The sequence below is a fragment of the Elgaria multicarinata genome, chromosome 2, assembly GCF_023053635.1.
Source record: "Elgaria multicarinata webbii isolate HBS135686 ecotype San Diego chromosome 2, rElgMul1.1.pri, whole genome shotgun sequence".
In the NCBI taxonomy this organism is placed as follows: domain Eukaryota; kingdom Metazoa; phylum Chordata; class Lepidosauria; order Squamata; family Anguidae; genus Elgaria; species Elgaria multicarinata.
Genome location: NC_086172.1, coordinates 76637903 through 76659976, shown reverse-complemented (window position 1 = coordinate 76659976; position 22074 = coordinate 76637903). Strand labels below are relative to the sequence as shown.

At 49.4% G+C, this 22074-nt stretch overlaps 2 protein-coding genes across 3 annotated transcripts; both read right to left on the bottom strand.

Moving 5' to 3' along the window:
- Positions 1 to 951: 951 nt before the first annotated feature.
- Positions 952 to 11835, bottom strand: GMPPA (GDP-mannose pyrophosphorylase A). The gene is made up of 12 exons (XM_063116804.1): positions 11671 to 11835; positions 10680 to 10777; positions 10262 to 10365; positions 9473 to 9665; positions 8839 to 8898; positions 8186 to 8316; positions 7607 to 7741; positions 6167 to 6264; positions 5417 to 5463; positions 5108 to 5200; positions 2767 to 2935; positions 952 to 2637 (listed from the first exon to the last, which is right to left on the bottom strand). The coding sequence occupies exons 1-12, from the start codon at positions 11708 to 11710 to the stop codon at positions 2537 to 2539; spliced, it is 1269 nt and encodes a 422-aa protein (XP_062972874.1). The 5' UTR covers positions 11711 to 11835; the 3' UTR covers positions 952 to 2536.
- A 3330-nt stretch (positions 11836 to 15165) lies between these two features.
- SPEGNB (SPEG neighbor) lies at positions 15166 to 21687 on the bottom strand. Of its 2 annotated transcripts, XM_063118677.1 has the most exons (5): positions 21616 to 21687; positions 20314 to 20444; positions 17852 to 18159; positions 16453 to 16594; positions 15166 to 15737 (listed from the first exon to the last, which is right to left on the bottom strand). In XM_063118677.1, exons 2-5 carry the CDS (start codon positions 20442 to 20444, stop codon positions 15599 to 15601), a joined length of 720 nt encoding a protein of 239 aa, XP_062974747.1. In that variant the 5' UTR covers positions 21616 to 21687; the 3' UTR covers positions 15166 to 15598. The 2 variants fall into 2 exon arrangements, with proteins under 2 accessions (XP_062974747.1, XP_062974746.1); XM_063118676.1 differs by lacking the exon at positions 21616 to 21687 and having other exon boundaries at positions 20314 to 20480.
- Between the last annotated feature and the right edge of the window lie 387 nt (positions 21688 to 22074).

Here is a 22074-nt window from a genome sequence, read left to right as displayed (position 1 = left end):
ATTACATATACTCTGTATTTATTTGCTTGTAATGGTAGAAGGTGCAAGGAACAAAATTGGACTAGATACCAAATAAGAGATGTGCGAGCATATACATGCGCACTGGGCAAATGCACAGCAAACAAAGTGCCAAAGTGTCAATATCTTCATTACTGTAAATTTACACAGACAACAGTCCCGTGGGGGCAGCAGATATACCAAGAGGGAAAGATCGTTGTTTCTTATGTGGTGAGGGACTGCAACCATGCTCTTTATTGCTTACATTTTTAGATAGATGCAATCATGGGCAATAGAAGCCATTTCTGATATAGCTCTACTACCTTCAGGAATCTGGAGACCAAGTTCTATGAGGAAAGGTTGAAAGAGTTGGGTCTGTTTAGGAAGGAGAAAAGGCAATTAAGAGGTGATACAGTAGCCGCTGGAAGGGCTGTCATGTAGATCAGCCTTCCCCAATCCTGGTGCCCTCCAGATGTTTTGGACTGCAACTTCCAGCATGCTGCATGCCTGACCATAGGCCATGCTGTTCTATGGGAGCTGAAGTCCAAAACATCTGGAGGGCATCAAGTTGGGAAAGGCTGATATAGATGATGGAGCAAATGTGGCTGCTGTCACGCTAGAAGGTAGGACCTGAGCACACAGGTTCAAATGACAAGAAAAAGGATTTCAGCTTAACAGTACAAAGAATTTCCTGATGGAACAGACTGGTTCAGAAAGCAGTGGACTCTCAGAGGATTTTAAACAGAGGCTGAACGGCCACCTATCAGGGAGGTGGATTTCCTTCATTATCAGGGGGTTGGACTACATGACCTTTGAAGTCCCTTCCGGGTCTAGGTCAGGCATCTTCTTCAATGTTGCTCAAACATTTCCTAGCCCTTAGCAATGGAATTGCTCTCTCTCAAAATGACGACTTGCTTTGAAAGCTGCACACACAGAGCTAATATTTATTCATTAAAATATTTATACACCACTTTCCAACAACATGTTCTTGAAGTGTTTTACATGGGGCAATAATACCACCATTGTGGTATTGAAGTTCAGGGATGGGGGTTTGGCATCCTTCAGATGTGGTTTAGCAGTCATGGGTCCTAAGATCCAAGGAAAAGCTGGCATATTACATGAGGCAGTTGTAATCCATTCATGCAAGGAATTTTTATTTATTTATTTATTTATTTATTTATCATTTTAACTGAATCTATATCATAGATAATCAGGCTAGGGCATTTCCCCCAACTAACAACCCCCTGCCCTTGCAAGCTCAGGCCTTTGATGTAAAGGTAAACCTGATAGTTGAAGGACTTTCCTTTCTCTGGGTTAGTGCTACTTAACCCTAAGAGTGGCATGGAAGCTTCATACGTGCAGAGTCTTCCTCCATTCCCTCTGGGCCCCAAGAGCCCCAGCTCAACACAGGCTCCTGTTCCAACCCTTGTGGAAAGCTATTCCCATTCAATTGGGGGGGAACGTACATCCTTCCACCTCTATTTGTTGGACTGCAACTCCCATCAGCCCTAGCCAACACAGTGAATAGTGAATGATAATGGGAGTTGCAGTCCAAGAAGAGGTGGAGGGCCACACACTGCTCCCCATACCTGCATTAACTGGAAAGCTCACCCAGCTGAGCACTTTTCTCAATCTGCGCTAGTTGCATCCGGCTGCAATCAATCCCTCGCCAATTCACCTTGGAGCCTTAAAAGAAACCAACACTTCAGCTTGCAGCAGCGAATGAGCTATGCAGCAGTAGATTTCTTGTACCCACCTCTCTCCATGGCTCAGAGGCACCACCAGCCTAGAGGCTAGAAACCCTTGCCTGGCACCACAAAGCTATGCTGCTGGGACAGAGGCTGCTTGGCATGCAGATGAGAGAACACATCTGTACAATGGATGCCCACGGTCCCAGCTTAGTGCCTTAGTGCACAAGTGGAAAAGGAGGAAGCAGGGCTGGAACACAGGACAGGGCACAACCTTCTCATACTCTGCACACCTCTCCATCACATGGGCAGCACCACCTGCTCTGAACTTGCCATGTCTCCACTCTACCTGTGCCCTTCCTACTTTGGGGGAATCAGGAGGGGTGCTTTGGGGCTGGGAGGAACTGGGTGTGATGATGTCTGAGATCAAGGGGAGCAGGCAGGCACGCCCGAGGTCCTCTCCGTGGCCTAGGTACCAAGAGAAAGCGACCGCTTTGGTGCTCCCCCACCCTTTCCCTGCCAACTGCCTTGGTCAGCAGTGTGGCGGTGGCACCAGGGGCAAGGCAAGCGTCTCTCCTTTCAGTGGAGGTTCTGCAGGAGTTCATGGCTCCTGCCCCCAGGGGAGCCATTTCGGATCCCTGCAGCCCCAGAGGGATGCTCGCGACCCCCTTCCGTGGACAGGCCTGGAAGGAAATCCATATGCTGCCACACCGCAGTGGGCCCTGGTCCTACGAGGCACAACAATGACAGGCTGTGGCTTCAGGGTGGGTTCGACGATGTCTCAAGGCGGCCTCATTAGGAGGCCCTCCTCGGCCCTCAGGTCTGTGGGGGACAAACCATTCCCTGCCCCGTCAGAGAATGATTTGATTCTTGAAGCTGCGGCTGAGTTCCTTGTGGGGCAAGACAATGGAGTTCAGGATGACGACTTCAGCAGGGATGGTAACATTGCAGCCTGTGATGGAGCAAGAAGGAGCAGTGAGAGGCATCAGTGAGTCAAATGAGGGAGGGAGGGAGGAGAAATGCAGGGAGATCTTCCTCATTTCCTGGGGGAGGGGGGCACAGAAAAGATACAGAAGCTTACCCAGAATGGTGATGGACGGGGTGAGGCGGCCATCCCGAAAAAGAGTCTCACTGTCAATCTTTGCGTAAGGATCATTTGGGTTGGGGTCACTGGGGGTCCCCTCTACACGAGCCCAGCGGCCAATGGTGCTATCCCAGCCCACAATGCTGTTCAGCACACAGGTATGGTCCTGAGCGGGAAGAGTGGGAGAGAAGGAGGTGAGATGCCACAGAGTAACGTCACCGCCACCCTGTTTGGCACAGTTCCCTGCCCGATATTAATCCCAGTTGGCACCGCCCTGTGGGTCAGCAATCTTGCCCTTCTCAGAGAGGTGGGTGCTACTGGGCCTGCTATTGTTTGCTTTTACCAAGCCACCATTTAAAATTTCCCACAATGCTCCTGATGTAGCATTGTTCTGAGGCATTGTAGACAGAGAGGGTGCAGTCCTGATGAATACCACTCCTCCAAAACTGCCCGGCTTTCCTCCCAATGCCAACAGCCCGCTTTTCAGAGGAGTGATTTTCATCAGGGCCACAGCAGGGAGGAAAGGGTTAAATGCCCCTTCTTGCAATCCCAATAATCAGCCGCCCCTTCCCCTCACTGTATTATTTGCTTTGCTTTTTTAAAGAGGATATTAAATGCAAAGGCACATTTAACTTCACATCTAGTCTTGCCCTTGCTAAAGAGTAACTCCTATTGAATTCAGTGGGACATTTCTGAGTAACTATGCTCAGAATTGCCCTGCACGTACTATTATTTAATGGATAGGGGATTTAGAAAGCAGCGTTATACTGAACCACAACACTGGACTGTGTAGCTCAATATTATTTATACAGATCCCTCTCCTAAGGCTTAGTTACTGGAAGTAAGAGCTTTAGGGTGCAATCCCATGCATGTTTAGAGTGGGGAAGTCCTACAACTCCCAGCATTCCCCAGCCAGCATGGGGAATTCTGGGAGTTGTAGGACTTTTTTCTCCTCTAAACATGCATAGGATTGCGCTTTTAAGCTACAATAGGGTGACCATATGAAAAGGAGGACAGGGCTCCTGTACCTTTAACAGTTGCATAGAAAAGGGAATTTCAGCAGGTGTCATTTGTATGCATGAAGCAGCTGGGGAAATTCCCTCTTCATCACAACAGTTAAAGCTGAAGGAGCCCTGTCCTCGTTAGATAGAGTAACCAGATACAAAAGAGGGTGGGGCTCCTGCAGCTTTAATTGTTGTGATGAAGAGGGAATTTCACCAGGTGCTGCATCCATACAATTGACACCTGCTGAAATTCCCTTTTCTATACACCTGTTAAAGTTGTAGGAGCCCTGTCCTCCTTTTTGTATGGTCACCCTAGCTATAATAAATATGTTAAGTCTTTAAGGTGCCACAAAAAGACTCTTTGAAAGAAACTCCCCTCCAAACTTTACAGCACACTAGTGCCACCTGGTGGTGTGACCAAAAACAACGAGAAGTGAGGAAAGGGCTAACCTTTCACGAAAACCTCCCACTTCCAATTAGAGCTACAATAATGCTAACCCCAGTAATTCGGCATCAGTGGCAAAATACCCTGTCATTGTATGCTACAGGGCTGGGTAACATCTGGCCTTCTAGATGTCATTAGACTCCATCAGCCCCAGACAGCTTGGCTAATGGTCAAGGATGATGGGAGTTGCAGTCCAATAATATCTGGAGTTCCCACCCCACTCCTAATATAATACCTGGCAGGGTGACCATATGGAAAGGAGGACAGGGCTCCTGTATCTTAGCAGTTGCATAGAAAAGGGAATTTCAGCAGGTGTCATTTGTATGCATGCAGCACCTGGTGAAATCCTCTTCATCGCAACAGTTAAAGCTGCAGGAGCCCTGCCCTCTTTTGTATCTGGCCACTAAAGCTGCCAGAGCTCTGCCCTCTTTTGTATCTCATCACTCTAGCTATACTAGCCTGACTAGATACAAAAAAGGGCAGGTCTCCTGCAGCTTTAACTGTTGTGATGAAGAGGAAATTTCACCAGGTACTGCATGCATACAAATGGCACCAGCTGAAATTCCCTTTTCTATACAACTGTTAAAGATACAGGAGCTCCATCCACCATTTATATGGTCACCCTGATACCTGGAGGATGATGAGACAATTTGTTCCCCTTTCTCTTCCCTCCCTTTTTAAAAATAAATAAAGAGGAAGTGCATAGGAAATGCCTCTCCTAAGGGCTTTGTTACTGGCAGTAAGCACTTTAAGCTGAAATACGCTGGTGTTTTGGCCCCGCCCACCACTAGAATTCAGCACCTGAGAAGTTTCTCCAGAATGGCATTTGCCTTAACATGGTGCGAGAGATGCTGGATCTTGACCTGCTGGAACTTGTGGCAACACCTACCTGGAGAGAAGCCCCATGCAGGATGATGGATTCCCGCACACGCACTCCAGCCCCGATGGTCACCCCCTTCCCGATGGAGACATTGGGACCAAGCTGTAAGGAAAATGAACAGGGTGGTGGTGGTGGTCAGTGAAGTGCCTTGCAAGCCCCCCCTCCCCCCCCACACCTCTTCATCGACCAGCTCCCCTAAGCACAGGAGAGAAGAGATGAAGTCAAAAGCACACAGACCCTAAAGCCCAGCCCAGCAACCTGCCAGCCCCATTTGTGCTAGAGACAAGACCCTGAATACGCCACAGCCACTATGCTTACCACAGCACTGGCATCCACCACGGCTGTTGGATGGATGTAGACATTCCCTGTGTGAAAAAGAAGCCCCAGTACAATCAGTTCTGTACTCTACTATGCAATGAGGATTAGTTTCCCCTTCTAGAAAAGCTTTGCTACAGAGGTTCTGCTTTCCTACAATATAGGATTCCAGTTGCAATGCTAAATATCCATTACAGACCCAGCTCAGTGTCCCCCACCCCTACTCCAATGCAGAATGTAGACTAGGCTGCTAAAGATTGCTGCCACACCGGGTCTTGCTATTTACTGTGTTATCTGTACAGCACCATGTACATTGATGGTGCTATATAAATAAATAAATAAATAAATAAATAAATAAATAATAATAATAATAATAATAATAATAATAATAATGCTGAACTAAGGCAAGCTCTCTCCGAGTCTAATTCTGGCAGATTCTAGAACCAACTATACCCATAAAACAGAGAATAGTTGCCCCTATCTGTTAAAGCAATGCAGGGGGGAAATACAGCCCATTCCTAGAAACTGAAAGAAGGGACATTACACACTTTGGGACATTACACACTTTTGAGTAACCTAGGACCTGAGGCCCTTGAAAATTGGGCTCCCATTATGGGGTCTCTGGCTCCAGCAGCCCTGTTGACAGACTGACCCATGGAATGATAGTTTGGAGCACAGACTGCATATCTGGTTCCTACCAAGAGAATGTATTCGAGTATTTGTCTCTTGAAGGGGAAAGGAGGGAGCCAATACCTCGGATGGTGGGCCCACCAGACCTATTCTGGGCAAGCCTCTCCGGGTGGCACTGGCTGTAGCAGCTCAGATAAAGGCGATTGGCATAGATGGCAGACCTGGCAAAGAGAACAAGGCAGGCATTATGCTCGGCACCTGCCCCCAAACACAGCCCTGACCCCATAACAACAGCATCTTGAGGACAAAGAGAGAGATGAATGAATTAATGGCCGGCTCACCGAAAAAGAAGGCTCATGCCCCCAAAAGAGGAGAATCCATTCTACCTTGGACAGGACACTGCATGGGCCAGTTTAGTTCCACCTCACCCTACTGACAATGTCCAGCCTCATCCCCTCCATTCTGCACCCACCTGGAAAGTTCAAATTCTCCCTCTTTCTTTTTTTAACTGGACTCCTGTCCTGCTACCCATCCCATGTGATATACACCCCAGTTTTAAACTCAAATATCAATGATGAAAAATTAAGATTCCTGCTTCAGAGATCCACATTTTATTTGTTCCAATTTTTCTTTAAGCCAAGTCCTAGGAAAACAGAAAGGAAGCATACAGCGCTTGGACCCGGGGGTGGGGGCAGAGGCTATGGAACAGTAGTCAAGAAGGAGGAAGGAAGGAAGGAACGGTGGTGCTCTGGGTCCACCATCAGCTGCCACTTGCCCCATCCATCCCCCAATACCTGACGTTATGCTCAGCAGATCCTCTGACTTTTGCAATGTCACTATATTTTTGCCAACACATTTTGTAGTCCCCACCAACACACACGCTAACCTTATCATTCCACTTACTAGCTAAGAAAACAAAAGCTAGGATCCACAACGTGCAAAACCGTTCAAGGTATTTGAGTCAATACTTCGTACGCCTACAAAGGGGTGAGCAAAAACTAGATCTCCAGATGTTTTCAAATCCCAGCAGGGGCTTTCTGGAAGTAGACATCCACAACATCTGGAGATCTACCTTCTGCCCACTCCAGCTCTACCAGACATATACATAGACCTGGTTCACATGTAACAGCAACTCATCGGTATTGAAAACCAGGTTGTGTACGAGTGGGAGCGAGCAGGCGTGTTGGTTACAGCGCACCTGCTTCTTGCACTTTTATTCCACGACCCACAATCGTCTTCGTCGTAGGTTGTGGAGCATGATGTTTTAACCTGGATCTGAAGGATGGTTTGTAGTTGGGATAACCACTGGGTTCTTTAGCCCCTAAACAACCCAGCAATCTGGGTTCGGACATTGGTTATGGAGTAAAAGCGAAAGAGGCGGGTGCACTGCAGGCAGTGGACCCAGCCTAGCTCATGCACAATAACCACTGGGTCGTTTTTGAAGTGATGGGTTGTCGTTATGTGTGAAAAGACCGATGGACTGGCTTACAACCACCGCCTGCCCACTCCATTGGCCACAGAAAACCCCAGACTGGCATCAGGTAGTGGCTCCCTTCTCCTTACCCAGCAGATTTGATTTGGCTCCAGAATCCCTCCGTCTTGTAGGCAAAGAGGCGCCCCTGCCCAGCCAGCGCCGTGAACACGTCTTGCTCCAGTCGGATGGCCTCAGCTCGCTGCCAGCCGTTGGTGCTTTCCTCTCTGGGGGAAAGAGCCAAAGAAAAGGTGAGGGAGGCAGCACCTCGGCTTGCTGGAAAGGGAATACACAGCGACCAGGAAAAGGAAGAGCGGTTCTCGAGGTTTTGCAAAACAAATGCTCAAGCTGGCGGTCAAGTGTGGAGTCGCTTCCTCCGGCAACTGGGAGGCTAAGAAGCTGGATCTACGCCTAAGTGCCCAAGCCCCACGGGTCAGAGCCATGGCCACACTCAGGGGAGGGGCATGCAGGATGAAGGCAGAGACTGACACTTACCCAATGCATGAGCCCCTACATGTGGGCAAGGGAGGGCAGAAGGAAGAGAAGGAGATGGAGGAGGTGGAAAGAAACAGAAAGAGAGAGAGATGGTAGATGAATGACCTGCTGCTGCTGCTGCTGCTGCAGTCTGAGAGCACGAAGGACACAAGGGTCCCGTTGGGGGAAACACTTACAGGAGCAGTTCCTGCTGGTTACGTTGGAAGACCGACCCAATGTGGCGGAAGATGGCCGGTGTGAACAAGTAGATCCCGCAGTTGATGAGCTCGCTGACAAAAGTGCTGGGCTTCTCCACGTAATGCAGAACCTAGAGAAGGAAAGGGAACAGAAGAGCCGGGCGAGTTGCCCACACAACGCTGGGGACCACTCGTGTCTGAAGCCAGGATCCAGAAAATGGCAAGCAGGACTCAAGGAAGGGGACGCTGGGTGTCATAAGCACAGAGGAAGAGCCCTGCCAGATCAGACCAGCACTTTCTTCCCACGCTGGCCAAGCCCACAAGTAGGACAGGAATACAAGAGCACCCTCCCACTCATGTTCCCCACCAACTGGTATACAGAGGCATAGTGCTTCCGATACTGGAGGTGGCATATGGCCATCACGGCTAGTGGCCATCAATAGCCTTATCATCCATCAATCTGTCCAGCCCCCTTTTAAAGTCATCCTAGTTGACAACCTTCACCGCATCTTGTGGTAGCCAATTCCACGCTTCAATTATGCGCCGCGTGAAGGACGTCCTGCCTTTGATCTGTCCCGCGCCTCCCACCATTCAGCTCTGTGACACTCTGCCCAGGGGCATGGCCCCTTCCTCCTGGCCTTCCCTCCACATACCTCATGGGTGTCAGCATTGGCCACAATACAGCCATAGTTCAGAGACTGCTTCCTGTTGGCCTACAGGGAAAGAATGTTGTCACAAAAGCCTTGAGTGGGGACGGAAGCACTCACAGCCAAAGTGAAGGTTACACAAGCTCACCCGCTGCAGCATATTTATTTATTTTATTATTTATTTATTACATTTATATCCCACCTCTTTTCCTCTTGCATGGAACCCAAGGTGGCTTCCATGGTCCTCCTCCTCCTCTCCATTTTATCCTCACAACAACACTGTAAGGGAGCTGAGGCTGAGAGTCAGTGATTGCTCCAGAGTCACCCAGTTAGCTTTATGCCTGAGTGGGGACTAGAACTGGGGTCTCCCGAGCCCCAGCCCAACACGCTAACCACTATGCCACACTAATGCATACAGCATACAGTAATGCATACGCCACACTAATGCATACAGCAAAATGCATACAGCACTGCTGGGCAGCCAGGTTCCAATCACGGCCTTAGGAAGGGTAGAGACACACACTGCCCTGCACAGACTGGGACCTCACTGCTAGCCCCCCTCCCTAACCGCAGTCCCTCAGCAGCGCTCTCCTTCCAGGCCCACAGCAATCCAGCCCACGGAGTCTGGGCTTGTCATTACCGTGGTGCCCAGCATGAGGAAACTGTCAGGATCCCCGCGCTGCCGGTGGAAGCCGAGCATCTCGTCAAGAGGGAATTCAGAGCAGACGTCAGCGTTTAGCACAAAGAAGGCTTCTGGGTTACCCGAGAGGATCTGGTCCCGGAAGTGGTAGATGCCACCGCCTGTGCCAAGTGCGGCGTACTCCTGTAGGTACCTGCGGAGGTTGTGGGAAAGCACGGCTTCATTGCTTTTTCAGCGGGTGGAAGAGTCCTCTATGCTGAGACTGGGCAACTCGGGGCCTTCCCAATGTTGTTGGGACTGCAGATCCTATCATCCCCCCATTGGCTATGCTGGCTAGGGCAGATGGAAGATGTAGTCCAAATAGAGCTCGAGGGCCACTTCCCATTTCCGGAAGGGGCAGCTGCATTAGTCTGTGGCACCAGAACCAACGAAGACTCTTGTGGTACCATAAAGACTAACACATTTATAATGGCATAAGGTTTTGTGGACTAGAAATGTTATCCTCAGTGGTCATGCATGTATACATACACATACACTCAGGTGTAAATGAAAAAGAAACATAAAGGCTGGAGTTATATGCCGACGGAGTGCAAAAAGGACAGGCTGTGACAATTCAATTAGAGCAGAAATGCATACAAACGGGAACATTTTACTAGAAGTTGGCAAATGCCACTGGCAGTTTCAACAGGCAGTTTCAGGCAATGCAGAGTCAGGATCTCAAGTGTCAGAATCTGAAGCCGGATGCCCTCCTTAACTTTCCTGACCAATGGTAGCTGGCCGGCCACCCACCTGATGGGGATTTTGAACTCTTGCTGGGCTGACACCAGAAAGCGACTGAGGGCTTCATTGGGCTGATAGAAGCCAATCAGGAGAATCTCCTTCACGTTGGGCACCTGTAAAAGATAGAAGGGGCAGTGGCTCAGTGACCGAGCACCTGCTTAGCGTGCAGAAGATTCCAGGTTTGATCCCCGGCTTCTCCAAGTAGAGCTGGGGAAAAAACATGCCTGAAATCCTGGAGACCTGCTGCCAGTCAGTGTCAGCAATACTAGGCTAGATGGACACATGACCTGACCCACTAGCAGGCAGCTTCTTATGGTTATATATGTTCCTAAGGGAATAAGTCCCAGAAGTCATATTGGGCCCTAACCGTGAGAATGGAAGCGCCTCCTCCCTCCCAGCAAAACCTTACGTTAACAGGCTTCATTACCTTAGTGCAGGCCTCAATATGGTGCTGTATCATGGGCACTCCTGCCACAGGGAACAAGGGCTTGGGCACCTCAAAGGACAAGGGTCGGAAGCGGGTCCCTGCCAGGAGAAAGAAGATTACAGGGTCACATGCCCTGTTTTACGCCTCCCGCCTTAAGACCAGAGCATCCCCATATCATGTGTACTGTCGAGTGGTCTGCTGCTGCGAGTGTTAAACAAGGGCGAAGAAGGGGCATCACACAGAGGGTGCAAAGCAGCAGGTAAGCTGCACATGACTCAAACAAAGGCTTGAGCAATGAGAGAGGGGAGAATGCAGAGTGGGCGGAGAAGCCAGCTTGAAGTGAAATCGGGGTGTCATTTCTTCTTGAGATCACCCCAGGCCCATTTTCAATGCCAGAATCCAGCCTTTGCTCATATGAAGTGAGAAGAGTGTTTCTGAACATGTGCAGAGTGTCTGTCTCTCACTGTGAAGTCTCACATATGCACACACATTTGGAAATAGACTTTCGGGAAGAAAGCGTGGCCTCATCAGCCTCCTTTCTCTCCAACTCCCTTTGACATTAAAAGGAGCCACCCCACCTCTCAAAGAGGGCTGCATATCTCAGGCCCTTGTGCCAGATTGTCTTGCCACAACTTCTGGACACTGCAGAGCAAGAGGTGGGGGCAGCAGGGGGGAAGGAGGGATTGGTCTCCACACAACTAGGAGGTGGGGTAGATGGGACAGTGACCACGGAAAGGAGAGGCTGCTAGGATGGTCTACGGGAGTCTTCCCCCAACCAGGTGACCTCCAAGTATTTTGGACTGCAATTGCCATGAAACCCGACCTTTAGCCAGGCTGGCTGGGGCTGATGGGCGTTGTAGTCCAAAAATATATGGAGGCCCCCCGGTTGGGGGAATGTTGCTCTAATGGCCAGAGGAAGCAGCGGGTCCACGGCTGGGTGACGGCCGGGGCGAAGCGTGGATGTCCGCGCTGGGATGGCGACGGAACTCACCTTTCTGGGGGCCTCCGATGAGGATCACGGCTTTCAGCATCGTCCCTTCGTCTTGCAGGAGGGGAGCAGGAAGTGGGGACGGGGCAGGGAGGTCTTCCCCGCCTCTACCGCGATCAGTGGGGACAGGAAGACCCGGCAGCGAGCAGCGCAGCGTCTCTCCCCGCCTTCCTCGCCCAGCCCAACTCGGACGCCGAGTTCTACTTCCGAACACGTGAGAACGCCACGTCACCACCGCAACTAGGCCGAGGAGCTTCCCAGGCTTCAATGGGGGGTCGTGCGAGGCTCTTCGCCGCCGCCGGTGGGCGTTTACCCTCCTGGCAGGGCTGCTACCTCTGCACCTTAAGCCCAGAGGGAAGGCGGGGCGGGGGCGTACAATTGGGAAGGGGGCATCAAATGGCGCTCGCTGAGAAGGGCGTCCAAGCAGGAGCGCCGCTCTCTCTGCCCAGGCGGACCGGCTGCCTCAGGCGGGGGCAGCGCTTGATAGTCCTCGCCACGTCTTTTCAGCCTTGGGCCCAATGGAAGGTGGTGGCTCCGATGTCGGTGGGGCTGTGAATCCGCTCTGGCTTTCATGCAGAACTCTAAAGAAGCTGTCCAAGGGACAACCTATTGGGGTGGGTGGGTTTCAAAACCCTGGATAGCCCCTTTAGAGTTCTGGCTGGTTCTAACTGAAACCCAGAATAGCTTCATAGCCCCACCGAAATCGGAGCCACCGGCCTCCACTGCTTGAACCATCCTGGGAACTAATTCTAAATAGAATGTTTCTTCTGAGCATGTAAATATGGCTTTCCCTCTTCACTTGAGCGAGCAAGCCATGTACACACCCCACCAGTGCAAGCTCTGCTGTCGTGCCCCCAACCCTCCCACGGCTGCCCCCCTGGCGAAATACTGCCTTCCATTCCTGTTCCCTTTCCATCTCTCCCACATGCACACGCACAGTTTTATTTTATTTTTTGTACTTTCGGAAATCGTGGGATTCCCCCAAGCCTACTGATGCCTCTGTCTTGTGTGTGGATCCATGACAGTGGGAGAACTGAGATCACTCTCAAATGTATATAAGATGTCCTACAAGGCTGAGAGTTGGCTTCCTGAGCAAGGAAGAAGGCATGTGAACGCAGGAGGCATGCACATTACATGATTTGTGAGGGTTAGAGATTCAGGGCTGTGTTCCACTCTTTGGCTTCCCCTGTTCAGTGCCCCTGTCACGTGGACAAGATGAGCAGTTGTGAGACCCAAACAATCCCTGATATGGTCAAGAAGGGCTATTTATATCTTCAGGCTTGGGGTAGGCCAGGAAAGGTTCCTGCAATGTCTCTTAGTGCCTGCAAGAGGCAGCATTGCCAAGGGAATGAAGGCACAGACCTGGCTCCAGAGTTAAAGAGCTTCTCTACCGGAGCGATTTATTGCACACTCGTGATTGGTCACTCACGGAAGTTTGCAGGTCCTTTTCATGATGTCATCAATCTCCGATGCCTCCCCGCCATTTTATAAAACCCCCCAAATGCTGTAATGAATTGAAATCGTGCAATAATTCAGCACCATCTGCTGGTGATATAAATGAAACATGGGAAAGAACCAGCAAAAACAAGGGTGGGGGAAGCATGTGCATTGCGGTGATCATTAAACCCGCAAACACTCCAGAAGACAAAGCCCCAGTAAGGCTTTGAGAGACTTTTGCTAAATGCGGAGGAGCCCTAAGAGCCAAGGGGTTCCCAACTTCCGGAAGCAATGCTGTCGGTAACCCCAGCTTCCCTAATCTAGATGTTTTGGACTACAACTCCAGCCAGAGTTATAATCCCAACTCCAGCTACTGGGCGGTATAGAAATGTAATAAACAAACAAATAAATAAATAATGATCATCAAGTTGGGAATAGCAAAGGTAACAGAATGTGGGACCGAATGGAGCTGCAAGGCAGTGACACTTCCTAAGGCTTGGTGCAAGGAGAGGTTGAAACTTGAAAGGATTGTTGGATCCCACCCTAGAAGTGCTTCAGCATTACCTTGATGTAATTGTGGAACAGGGGCAGGAATTGTCTTTAATTCTCAAAGTACTTGATCTGATCCATTACTTCCTCTATCAGCGACATGTTTCCGAGACCCTTGTGGCGATCAGGGGGGTCACTCATGGGGGATTCAGCAGAGCCTATTTGGGAGACTCTTTTGGCTGGTGGGGCCATCTGGATGCCACCAGTGTAGGGCCCACTGAAGGAAAGTGCTCTGAGCAATGACCAGGTCTTGCAGGTCAGAGTGGGCCCTTTTGCCCAGTGTTATGACAGCTGGCAAGATACAGCTTGATCCCTGGAGAGCACACAGTATAGAAAGGTTCTAGTTCTTCTCGCTGTGCAAAACTGGACTTGGTGCCAGATATTACATCCTCCCCCTATACACACGGGACAGGGAATAACTGGCATCCATCCAGATGAACAACTCCCCACCAGTTTGAGCCATATCTTAACTCTGCCTATCTTTCACAAGGAGGATCACAACCCAAGTGCTGAATGTGAAATGTAGCATGTCAAAGCCCAGCAAGGCAGCCATGTCTCTCCTTAAGACTGCAACAATGTGCGCACTTAGCTGGGAATATGCCCCACTGATCACCATATGACTTACTTCTAAGTAGGCATATAGGGGATTGCATTGTAAGTCCCTTGTATGAAATATATGTAATGACTCCTAATAGTTCATCTTCCAATTGATGTAAGGGAGATGCAGAGCACAGAGGAGCAATAAGTCAGCAGCCCTCCATAGAAGCTTCTTGTTGAGAACAGGTTGCTCACAGAATTAGAGCATCTCTACATTAAACAAAAATCCTGTATTCTTCCTGGACTTTCTTCTTCCAGAGTCTTTTTGGGTTTATGATGGGCTCCTTTAGATGGCAAACACCTGATATGGAATTGTAAACTTCCTTTCTCGGTAATGCTCCATGTGCACTGGTATTACATGGTGCCAATATGTCGAGTTATTATTTTTTTTCCAACTTATCTCCGATTGTTTTGAAAGTTGGATAAAGCAGGGGGTAAGCATGGGAGACATCCAGGAGACTGACGTCATGTGAAGGACCCACAAACTTCCGTGAGTGACCAATCACAAGCAATAAATCACCCATGTAGAGAAGCTCTTAATTTCTTTGACTACAAGAATAGAGTAGCCTTCCCCAACTTTGTGCCCTCCAGATGTGTTGAACTACAACTCTCATTATCCCCAGCCAACATGACTACTAATATCTGGAGGGTACCAGGTTAGAGACGGCTGAGCTAGAAACTCTTTCCTCCCTCTCATTCCCTGCAACGCAAAAGATTAGAGTCCCAGGATTTTCGATTTCTCTACGAGAAACTGCATATAGTACACACAAGAGACCTTGGTATAATCAATTTGTTTTATTGAGTTCAAATTGCAAGAAAACAGGTCAGAAAGGGTCTGGAGCCTTCTGGGATGGTTCACTATAGCTGAGGTGCTGGGGGAAGGCCACTGGCTATTAAGGCCTGCACAGACCCTGGCCTGCCCCGAGACCGAGGCTTTTCAGGGACCACTGCTGCCCATGTTGCACTTTCAACAATGCTATTGGCTGGCAAGGTGATGGCCCCACCTGCCCCAGAAATGGATTCAGCCCTGACGCAGGTTAGAGAATTCTTGCCAGTGAGTCAGGCAAGATGTTGTGCCCCCACAAAGGCAGAAGGTGAGAAGGAGCCACGTGAAGTGAGAAAAAGAGCAAGACTCGAGAGGCAAGACCCTAAGATGCCATCAAGAGACAAGGGAGCCCTACAGCACCATTGGGGGGGGGGAGTAATTAAATTGGCTTTCCCCAGCTCTGAGGGCCATTCTGTTTGTCCAGCCGTTCCCAGGGTGAGAAAGTATAGTACTCTGAGCCATACTTGGCAGCAAGGATGAAGAGTTTCTTTGGGGGGAACCATACAGCTGGAGGGCAGGAGCTCAAGCCACATCAAGGCGTGCAAAAGACTGGTCCATGCCCAGGCTGTTCTCCACAAAGACCTCGTACTTCCCAGCATCAGCCGGCGTCACCTTCTTGATGGTGAGAGTGGTCGAGTCACTGCCAATATTGTAGTATATTCTGAAGAGAAAGGAAAGGTGGTGACTTTAAGATGCGGATCTGGCTAAACCCAAAGTCAGAACATGTCTTAAACTCAACCACTGCCATGAGCTGATATTCATTCTCACTCCTCCTCTCTATCTCCGGTATGTAAGGTTGCTACTGAGGGAGCCCTGAACACTCAAATCTGTTCGCCCTTAGCTCCACCTGGTCTCCCCTATGCATAGTAGCTCAGGTCCAATACAAAGAAAAACATGATCTGAGATCTATGTTAAATGAAGAAATCTCACATAACCTGATCACTGCTGGAAGCTCAACACGGGTTTCTTTCTACGCTTCTAACAAAAACTACTACATATCTAAGGTTCTCCGTAATATAACTATGAGAACTAGACACGTCCTTCTTTTTTTTAAAAAAAGGGAAAGGATAAAAGCTTTTATTATTGGGATTCTGAATTGGAGACAATACTCCAGAATTCAAGCTCTGTGTTATCCCTGTGGTAACTTTTCTGACACCTCCTGCTTAAACCCAAAAAGTCAGAAGGATCGTGAGGCCCCGTGATTCTTCCATGCCGATTTCTAGACTTACTGAATGTTATACCTAGTAGTGTTCATGTGAGCCAGAAAGAGACAGTGAGGACCAAGCATGACTGTGCCCTTGCTGTGCACCTGGCCCAGCTGTCTGGGTATTATGGGGCTACCCATGCTTATGACCCTAGTGAGGGACCTCACTCACCGGTCGTCCTCTTCAATATCCTCACCATCCTTGGCCCAGCCGACATCAGGTGCTGGCTCCCCACTGATGTGGGCTGTCAGGTTGACTGTGCTGCCTTTCTTGGCCTTAGTGCTGTCAGGGCCTTTCTGAATCTTGGCAGGTACTGCAAGGGAGACAGCAGGTGAGATCCAAACAGGGACCGTTTCTTGTCCATCTTCTGTCTGGAGGCATCCTATGTTACAAGTTACTAGCCCTGTCCTGGGACCAAGAGATGCCATCCTCTAGAGCAAGAACCTAGATCTTTATTTACTGGGGATAGGGCACAGGCAAGAAACATCCCTCTGCCATCATTGCTTCTCCCACTGAAGCATTCTTGAGGAGCCCTACGGAGGGCAAGGGATGACTCTATTTTCAGTTCAGTTCCAGAACGATTTATGGAACCAAACTGAAAACAGAACCTTGGAGCACTTTGTGGGTCTTAGACTCTAGAGTTTAAATTTTGATAATACTGTCTTTGAGATTATCCAGATTGCTCTGAATTTGCTATAGCATGACCATAGAATCTCCTATAGTTATAACTTGGCCAATCCCATTAAATTATCAGTATATCCCAGCCTTCCTCAACTTGATGGCTTCCAGATGTTTTGGTTCACAACTCCAGGCATTCCTGACAATTGGCCATGCTGTCTGGGGCTGATGGGAGTTGAGGTCCAAAACATCTGGAAGGCACAAGGATGGGATATCTACAAGGGAGCTCTCTGGGTTTCAGGTTTGATACAGAGATCCAGGGCCAGAATCAGAGGTGTAGTTAACATCTCTTATATAGCTTGCAATGATGTGAACTTTGAAACTCATGACTCTGCAGTTCCACCAGTTGCTGTGTGGATTTGAGGGGGGGGTGTCAGTGAGAGAGGGGGCAGAAAGAGGTCCTGTATGGTTCGTGAGGATCCAATTCCTTGAATAAACACACACAAACCCTGAGAGGCTTGCTTTAGTTCTGACTAAAGCATCACCTTCTAACCTGAGGGTGAAGGTAAAATAAGACCTCTCCTGGGGACTCCTTCCCCAGTTAGCTCAACCATCCTGAGAAGTCATCAAAGAGGGTTTTCGCTCTGGGTTTGGGATCATAAGCCAAAGGTCGTGATTCGATCCAGAAAGGAGGAAGATTATATCTTGACAGAGGCATGGCTAAAGTTAGAAGGGGCTTGGCTTTCTCTACACAAGACACGAGGCTATGAATAGAACTGAGCAGGGCTGAAGGAGCAGAGCAGACAGTGTTTCCTTCCCCAGTGAGGTGTGCGCAAGTGAGACATTCTCTCAAAGAGGAACTTCACTAGAGCGACGTGGCTGCCCAGGGGATGTGCGTGGCTATGTTTGGAAGGGGAGTGTGGCTATGTAAGGTAGGAACATGCCACATTACCTTCTATGAGGAGGCGTGCTGAGTCGGAACACTCTCCAAAGGGGTTCTTCACAGAGATGGTGTACTTTCCCAGGTCAGGAAGGCCACCATCACGCACCACCAGGGCTACTACGTCAGGGTCCTCAAAGACGTAGCGGTACTTGGGCCCATCCTTGAGTTCCACCCCATCTTTGGACCAGCGGATGAAGGGGTCCGGGAAGGCACTGATGCGGCATTCCAGCTTGGCTGCACTCCCTTCAATCATCATCACATCCTTGAGGTTCTCCAGCACCCGTGGGGGACCTTTATCTTTCAACTCTTTGCGGGACCTGGTAATGGAGAGGAGAGGGTTAAGTGGCAGAAATCCAAGAGACCCCTTGAGATCTTGCAGCTTCCCCATGTCTGGGGACGACTACAAACTGCCCATGCCTATAATGTTACCCACAGCAAGAAAGTGAAGAGAAATTGGAAGAAAAGGCAGGCGATGCTAACAATATTGTTGAGTAAGTCAGCCACGTGTCACAAAATAATGCAGGCAGCTTTTACTACTAAGTCACTTGAATTGCTTGAAACGAGCACTCAGCCATCTATATCTGCCTATGTGTCACTCAAAAATGGACTTCGTTAAGCTGCAGCTAATTAATTAGTAATATTAGTAATATTATGACAGTAAATAAATACTTTAGGTATAAATGGGTAGAGTGATGGCAAAAATCATATAACCAGTTCGAAATGTGTATGCCCTCCCCAGCCCCACAGAGCTCAATAAAAATATAAAAGGAAGCATTGCCAGTGGGGAATGTTGGCTTAGGTCTTTCTGATGCTGGAGTCACTTCCTAAATCAAATGACTCAATCCTCTTTCCACAGATAATTCTGGGGTAAATGGGAGTGATGGTCAGCAATAGAATTGGGTGGTTACTTATTAGTAGTTCAAAAACTTGATTGAGCAGAGGAGCTGGGGTATGTGGCCCTCCAGAGTTTTTGGCCTATAATTTCCATCAGCCCTAGCTAGCATAATCAATGGCAAGGGATAATGGGACTTGTGGGTTAAAACTCCTGGAGTAGGTAGTGTAGTTCAGGGCTTCACCAAGAGTGCAGGCCAAATCCCAGGAGCTGAAGAATATTCTGCGCTAGAAGGAGAACGGCAGAGTCTAGACCTGCAATTCTCACAGGTGCCAGAGTTTCTCTCTCTCTCTACCTGCCACATCCCTAATGCCCCTCTTCTATTGCCTGGTCTCCTGCTTTTCCCGCTCTCTCAAAATCTTCATGGCTGCTCATCTCACCCATGTCTCTAACTGGCCCTTTCCCACCCATCCTATCATCACCACCATCTCTTTGGCCTTCCTTCACTTACCAGCCATATCCTAGAACTATCACAACTTTTCAAAATATTTCTCAGTTTGTCCTTCATCACAAGCTAAGGACTTCCCACCCAGCCCCACCCCACACAGCCCAGCTACACTGTTAGATCTACTACTGGAGATAAATCCGGTCTTCGTGAACAGCTCCGTAGACTGCCTGCTTTCACCATATCCCTTAAACCACTTTCCATTGTTGCATTGCCTTGAGTCTGCCCTTTCTCATGCTCTAAGCCCTGCCTGCCTCCCCTTTCCAAACGCTCTCCAGGGGGGGATCTACACTACTGCTTTAAAGCACTTTATAACAGTTTTGACAACTGTTGGGGCCCAGGACACACTGCATATACAGGTTTCAAAACTTTTTCAAAGCGCTTTAAAGCGCTTTAAAAGCAGTAGTGTAGATCCCCCCCTGGTGTTTATTGGTTTATCGACAACATTCCACCCATTCCCAAAGATTTTTCCAGGGCACTTCAACTCAAAAGAAAATAAAACCAACACAAGTACAACAATTTCAAAACTAATAAAAGATATATAGCCTATAAAAAGCAACATGAACCCAATTTTGTCAGGGATGAAAACTATTAAATTCAAGCTGTGTTTTACCTGGTTCTGCAAAGATTACAAAGTAGGCAATAAGTAGATTTCTCTGGGGAGATTATTCCATACCTTGGTGCCACCACTGAGGAGACCCTGTCTCTTGTTGCCACTCGCCTTGCCTCAGATGGCGGGGGCACCTGAAGGAGGGCAAAAATCTTAACATACAGGCAGGCAGGCTAATTTAGAGGTAGGTAGTCCTTCAGGTAATCTGGTCCCAAGATGTACAGGGCTTTGAAGATAAGCAACAGCACTAATTTTAGCCTTAGGATTGTTTGTTTGCTTGCTTGTTTGTTTGTTATAGCCTACCTTTCAGCCCTGCCTCTAAGACACACACACACACACACACACACACACACACACACACACACACACACACACCCCAAACAACATCCATTGCAATTCAAACATAATTAAACCCACAGAGCTCTAAAACCAAGCAATGCAACCTTTCGGATCGCCTTCCCAGCCTTGCCTTTCCTCACGGCCTGTGCTCAGGGTTCCACCCTCCCACCAGCCACACCCCTCACCTGTGCCCACGGTAGGAGGCCTGGATGCGGATGGCGGCATTCTGCACCTGAGGGTCATTAATGTCCAGGGAGCATCCAGGTGGGGGAGGGACTGCTGCCGCTGCCTTCTTGGGTGCTGCGGCTTTTGACATCTGTGTGATTGTGACGGGAAAGAGCAGGTTTAGCATCAGAGGCAACATTCCCAATGGGACAGACCTCCCAGCCCGCCTTCCTGCCTCCACTACTGCTGTTCTAACATGGGTCTCCCATCAACCACACACTGCTGAGAAGTCCTGGCGAGCCCTGTCCTCGCTCTTCCAGAGCCTCCTAGAACAAAGCAGCCCAGACCCAGTGAAGGCGGATTGGAACAAGGATACATTGCTCTCCTCACTCCCTCATTATTGCAACCCCAGTTTAGACCTCCATGAGACAGGACTGGCAAAAGTCCCATCAGGCTGCTTGAAATCATGCGCAGCCATTCTACTGTGATCGCATCAGTGTGAGGGTTGGGGGTGCGCCTTGAAGCAAGACAGAGAGGCGCATCGGGGCAATGGGAGCCCTCCAGTCCCTGAGGAAAGTTCCCAGGTAGAGTGGGGCTGGGGTGTGTGCTAGCTTGGGGCAGGAGTCCTAGGGGCCCATTTCTCGATCCACAAGGCAGGGGTCGCTTACCGTGGGCAGCACCAGTGCAGTCCTGCCGTGAAGGGAAAGGGCACAGGCCGCTCATCCCACCCACATTTATATCTCTGGAGGGGAGATGCCAGGTCTGTTCATGCCCCAACCGCATTCCTATCCTGACGTCTCCTTCTTTGGCCGGGGAGGGGGGACATGCCCCCTACCCAGGCAGGAATCCCGGGCGCTCCCTTATATAGCCTGCTGCCAGGTACCTGTGAGAATTGGGGCCGAGCTGATTGCAGCCCGGTGCTGTGTAATCACATTGACCAGTCCAGAGGGACAGAGATGGAGCAGCTGTGCCATTCCTGCCTTGTTGGCAGAGAAGCAGAGGGGGGCGGAGGGGAGTGGCAGGCCGAGCCCCCAGTGTCTGGGCTGCTACCAACGCACACGCACACACATGCACACACACGGCCTTAGGAGGAGGAGGAAAAATCGGAGGGGTAGAAAGGGTGTGTGCATCATGATCAAAGGATATTGAAGCAGTTGAGGAGAGCTGGAGCTATTACTCAAACGTACAGATACTGCACTGTCAGGAGCTGCTCATAGGCGTTGTTCACAGAGCAGCGGATGCAAACCACATCTCCACTGACTATTGACACTTGTCACAACGAGCCATTTCAGTGCACCTGACAGCCTCAATGAGTAGTTTACCTGTTGCAGGACACCAAAAGCTCCCAGTCAAGGAGGAGTGAAACTGAACAGCATGTTTTGCACAGAACTGTCTTTCTCTAATGGTGAGCACATTCCTCTGTGACTCTTGAGTCCCCCTCTGTGTTTTCTCTCTGTGTGTAAAAGAGTGAAAACAGAGGGGGGTGGGGTGGGGTTCCAAGGTTTTGTGACTAGCCACACCCTGTGGCAGCCATTGTGTGTCTAGCCACATCCTCCACAGTAGCCATTGTCTGGTTTTGCCAACTGCACTTTTTAAAAATGCCAGATGTGTCCTACAGCCAAAAAAGAGGCTGGTGACCACTGGTATAAATCCTATTTGGGATAAAAACAATCTGCAAAAATTTTATCACTATTTTTTTTATAATATTTATATCTTGCCTTTTCTCCAAGGAGTTAAGGTAGTGTATAATGTTCTTCCTGTTCACCCTTTTATTTATTTAT

Coding starts and splice junctions, on each gene's coding strand:
- GMPPA (XM_063116804.1), bottom strand. CDS start 11,710: ATGCTGAAAGCCGTGATCCTCATCGGAGGCCCCCAGAAAG. Junction 2,936..5,107: donor TGCATGGGGCTTCTCTCCAG/GTAGGTGTTGCC, acceptor CTTCCCGCTCAG/GACCATACCTGTGTGCTGAA. Junction 2,638..2,766: donor CCCGTCCATCACCATTCTGG/GTAAGCTTCTGT, acceptor GCTCCATCACAG/GCTGCAATGTTACCATCCCT.
- SPEGNB (XM_063118676.1), bottom strand. CDS start 20,480: ATGCTAAACCTGCTCTTTCCCGTCACAATCACACAGATGTCAAAAGCC. Junction 18,160..20,313: donor GCCTCCTACCGTGGGCACAG/GTGAGGGGTGTG, acceptor CTCCATTACCAG/GTCCCGCAAAGAGTTGAAAG. Junction 16,595..17,851: donor AGCACGCCTCCTCATAGAAG/GTAATGTGGCAT, acceptor TCTCCCTTGCAG/TACCTGCCAAGATTCAGAAA.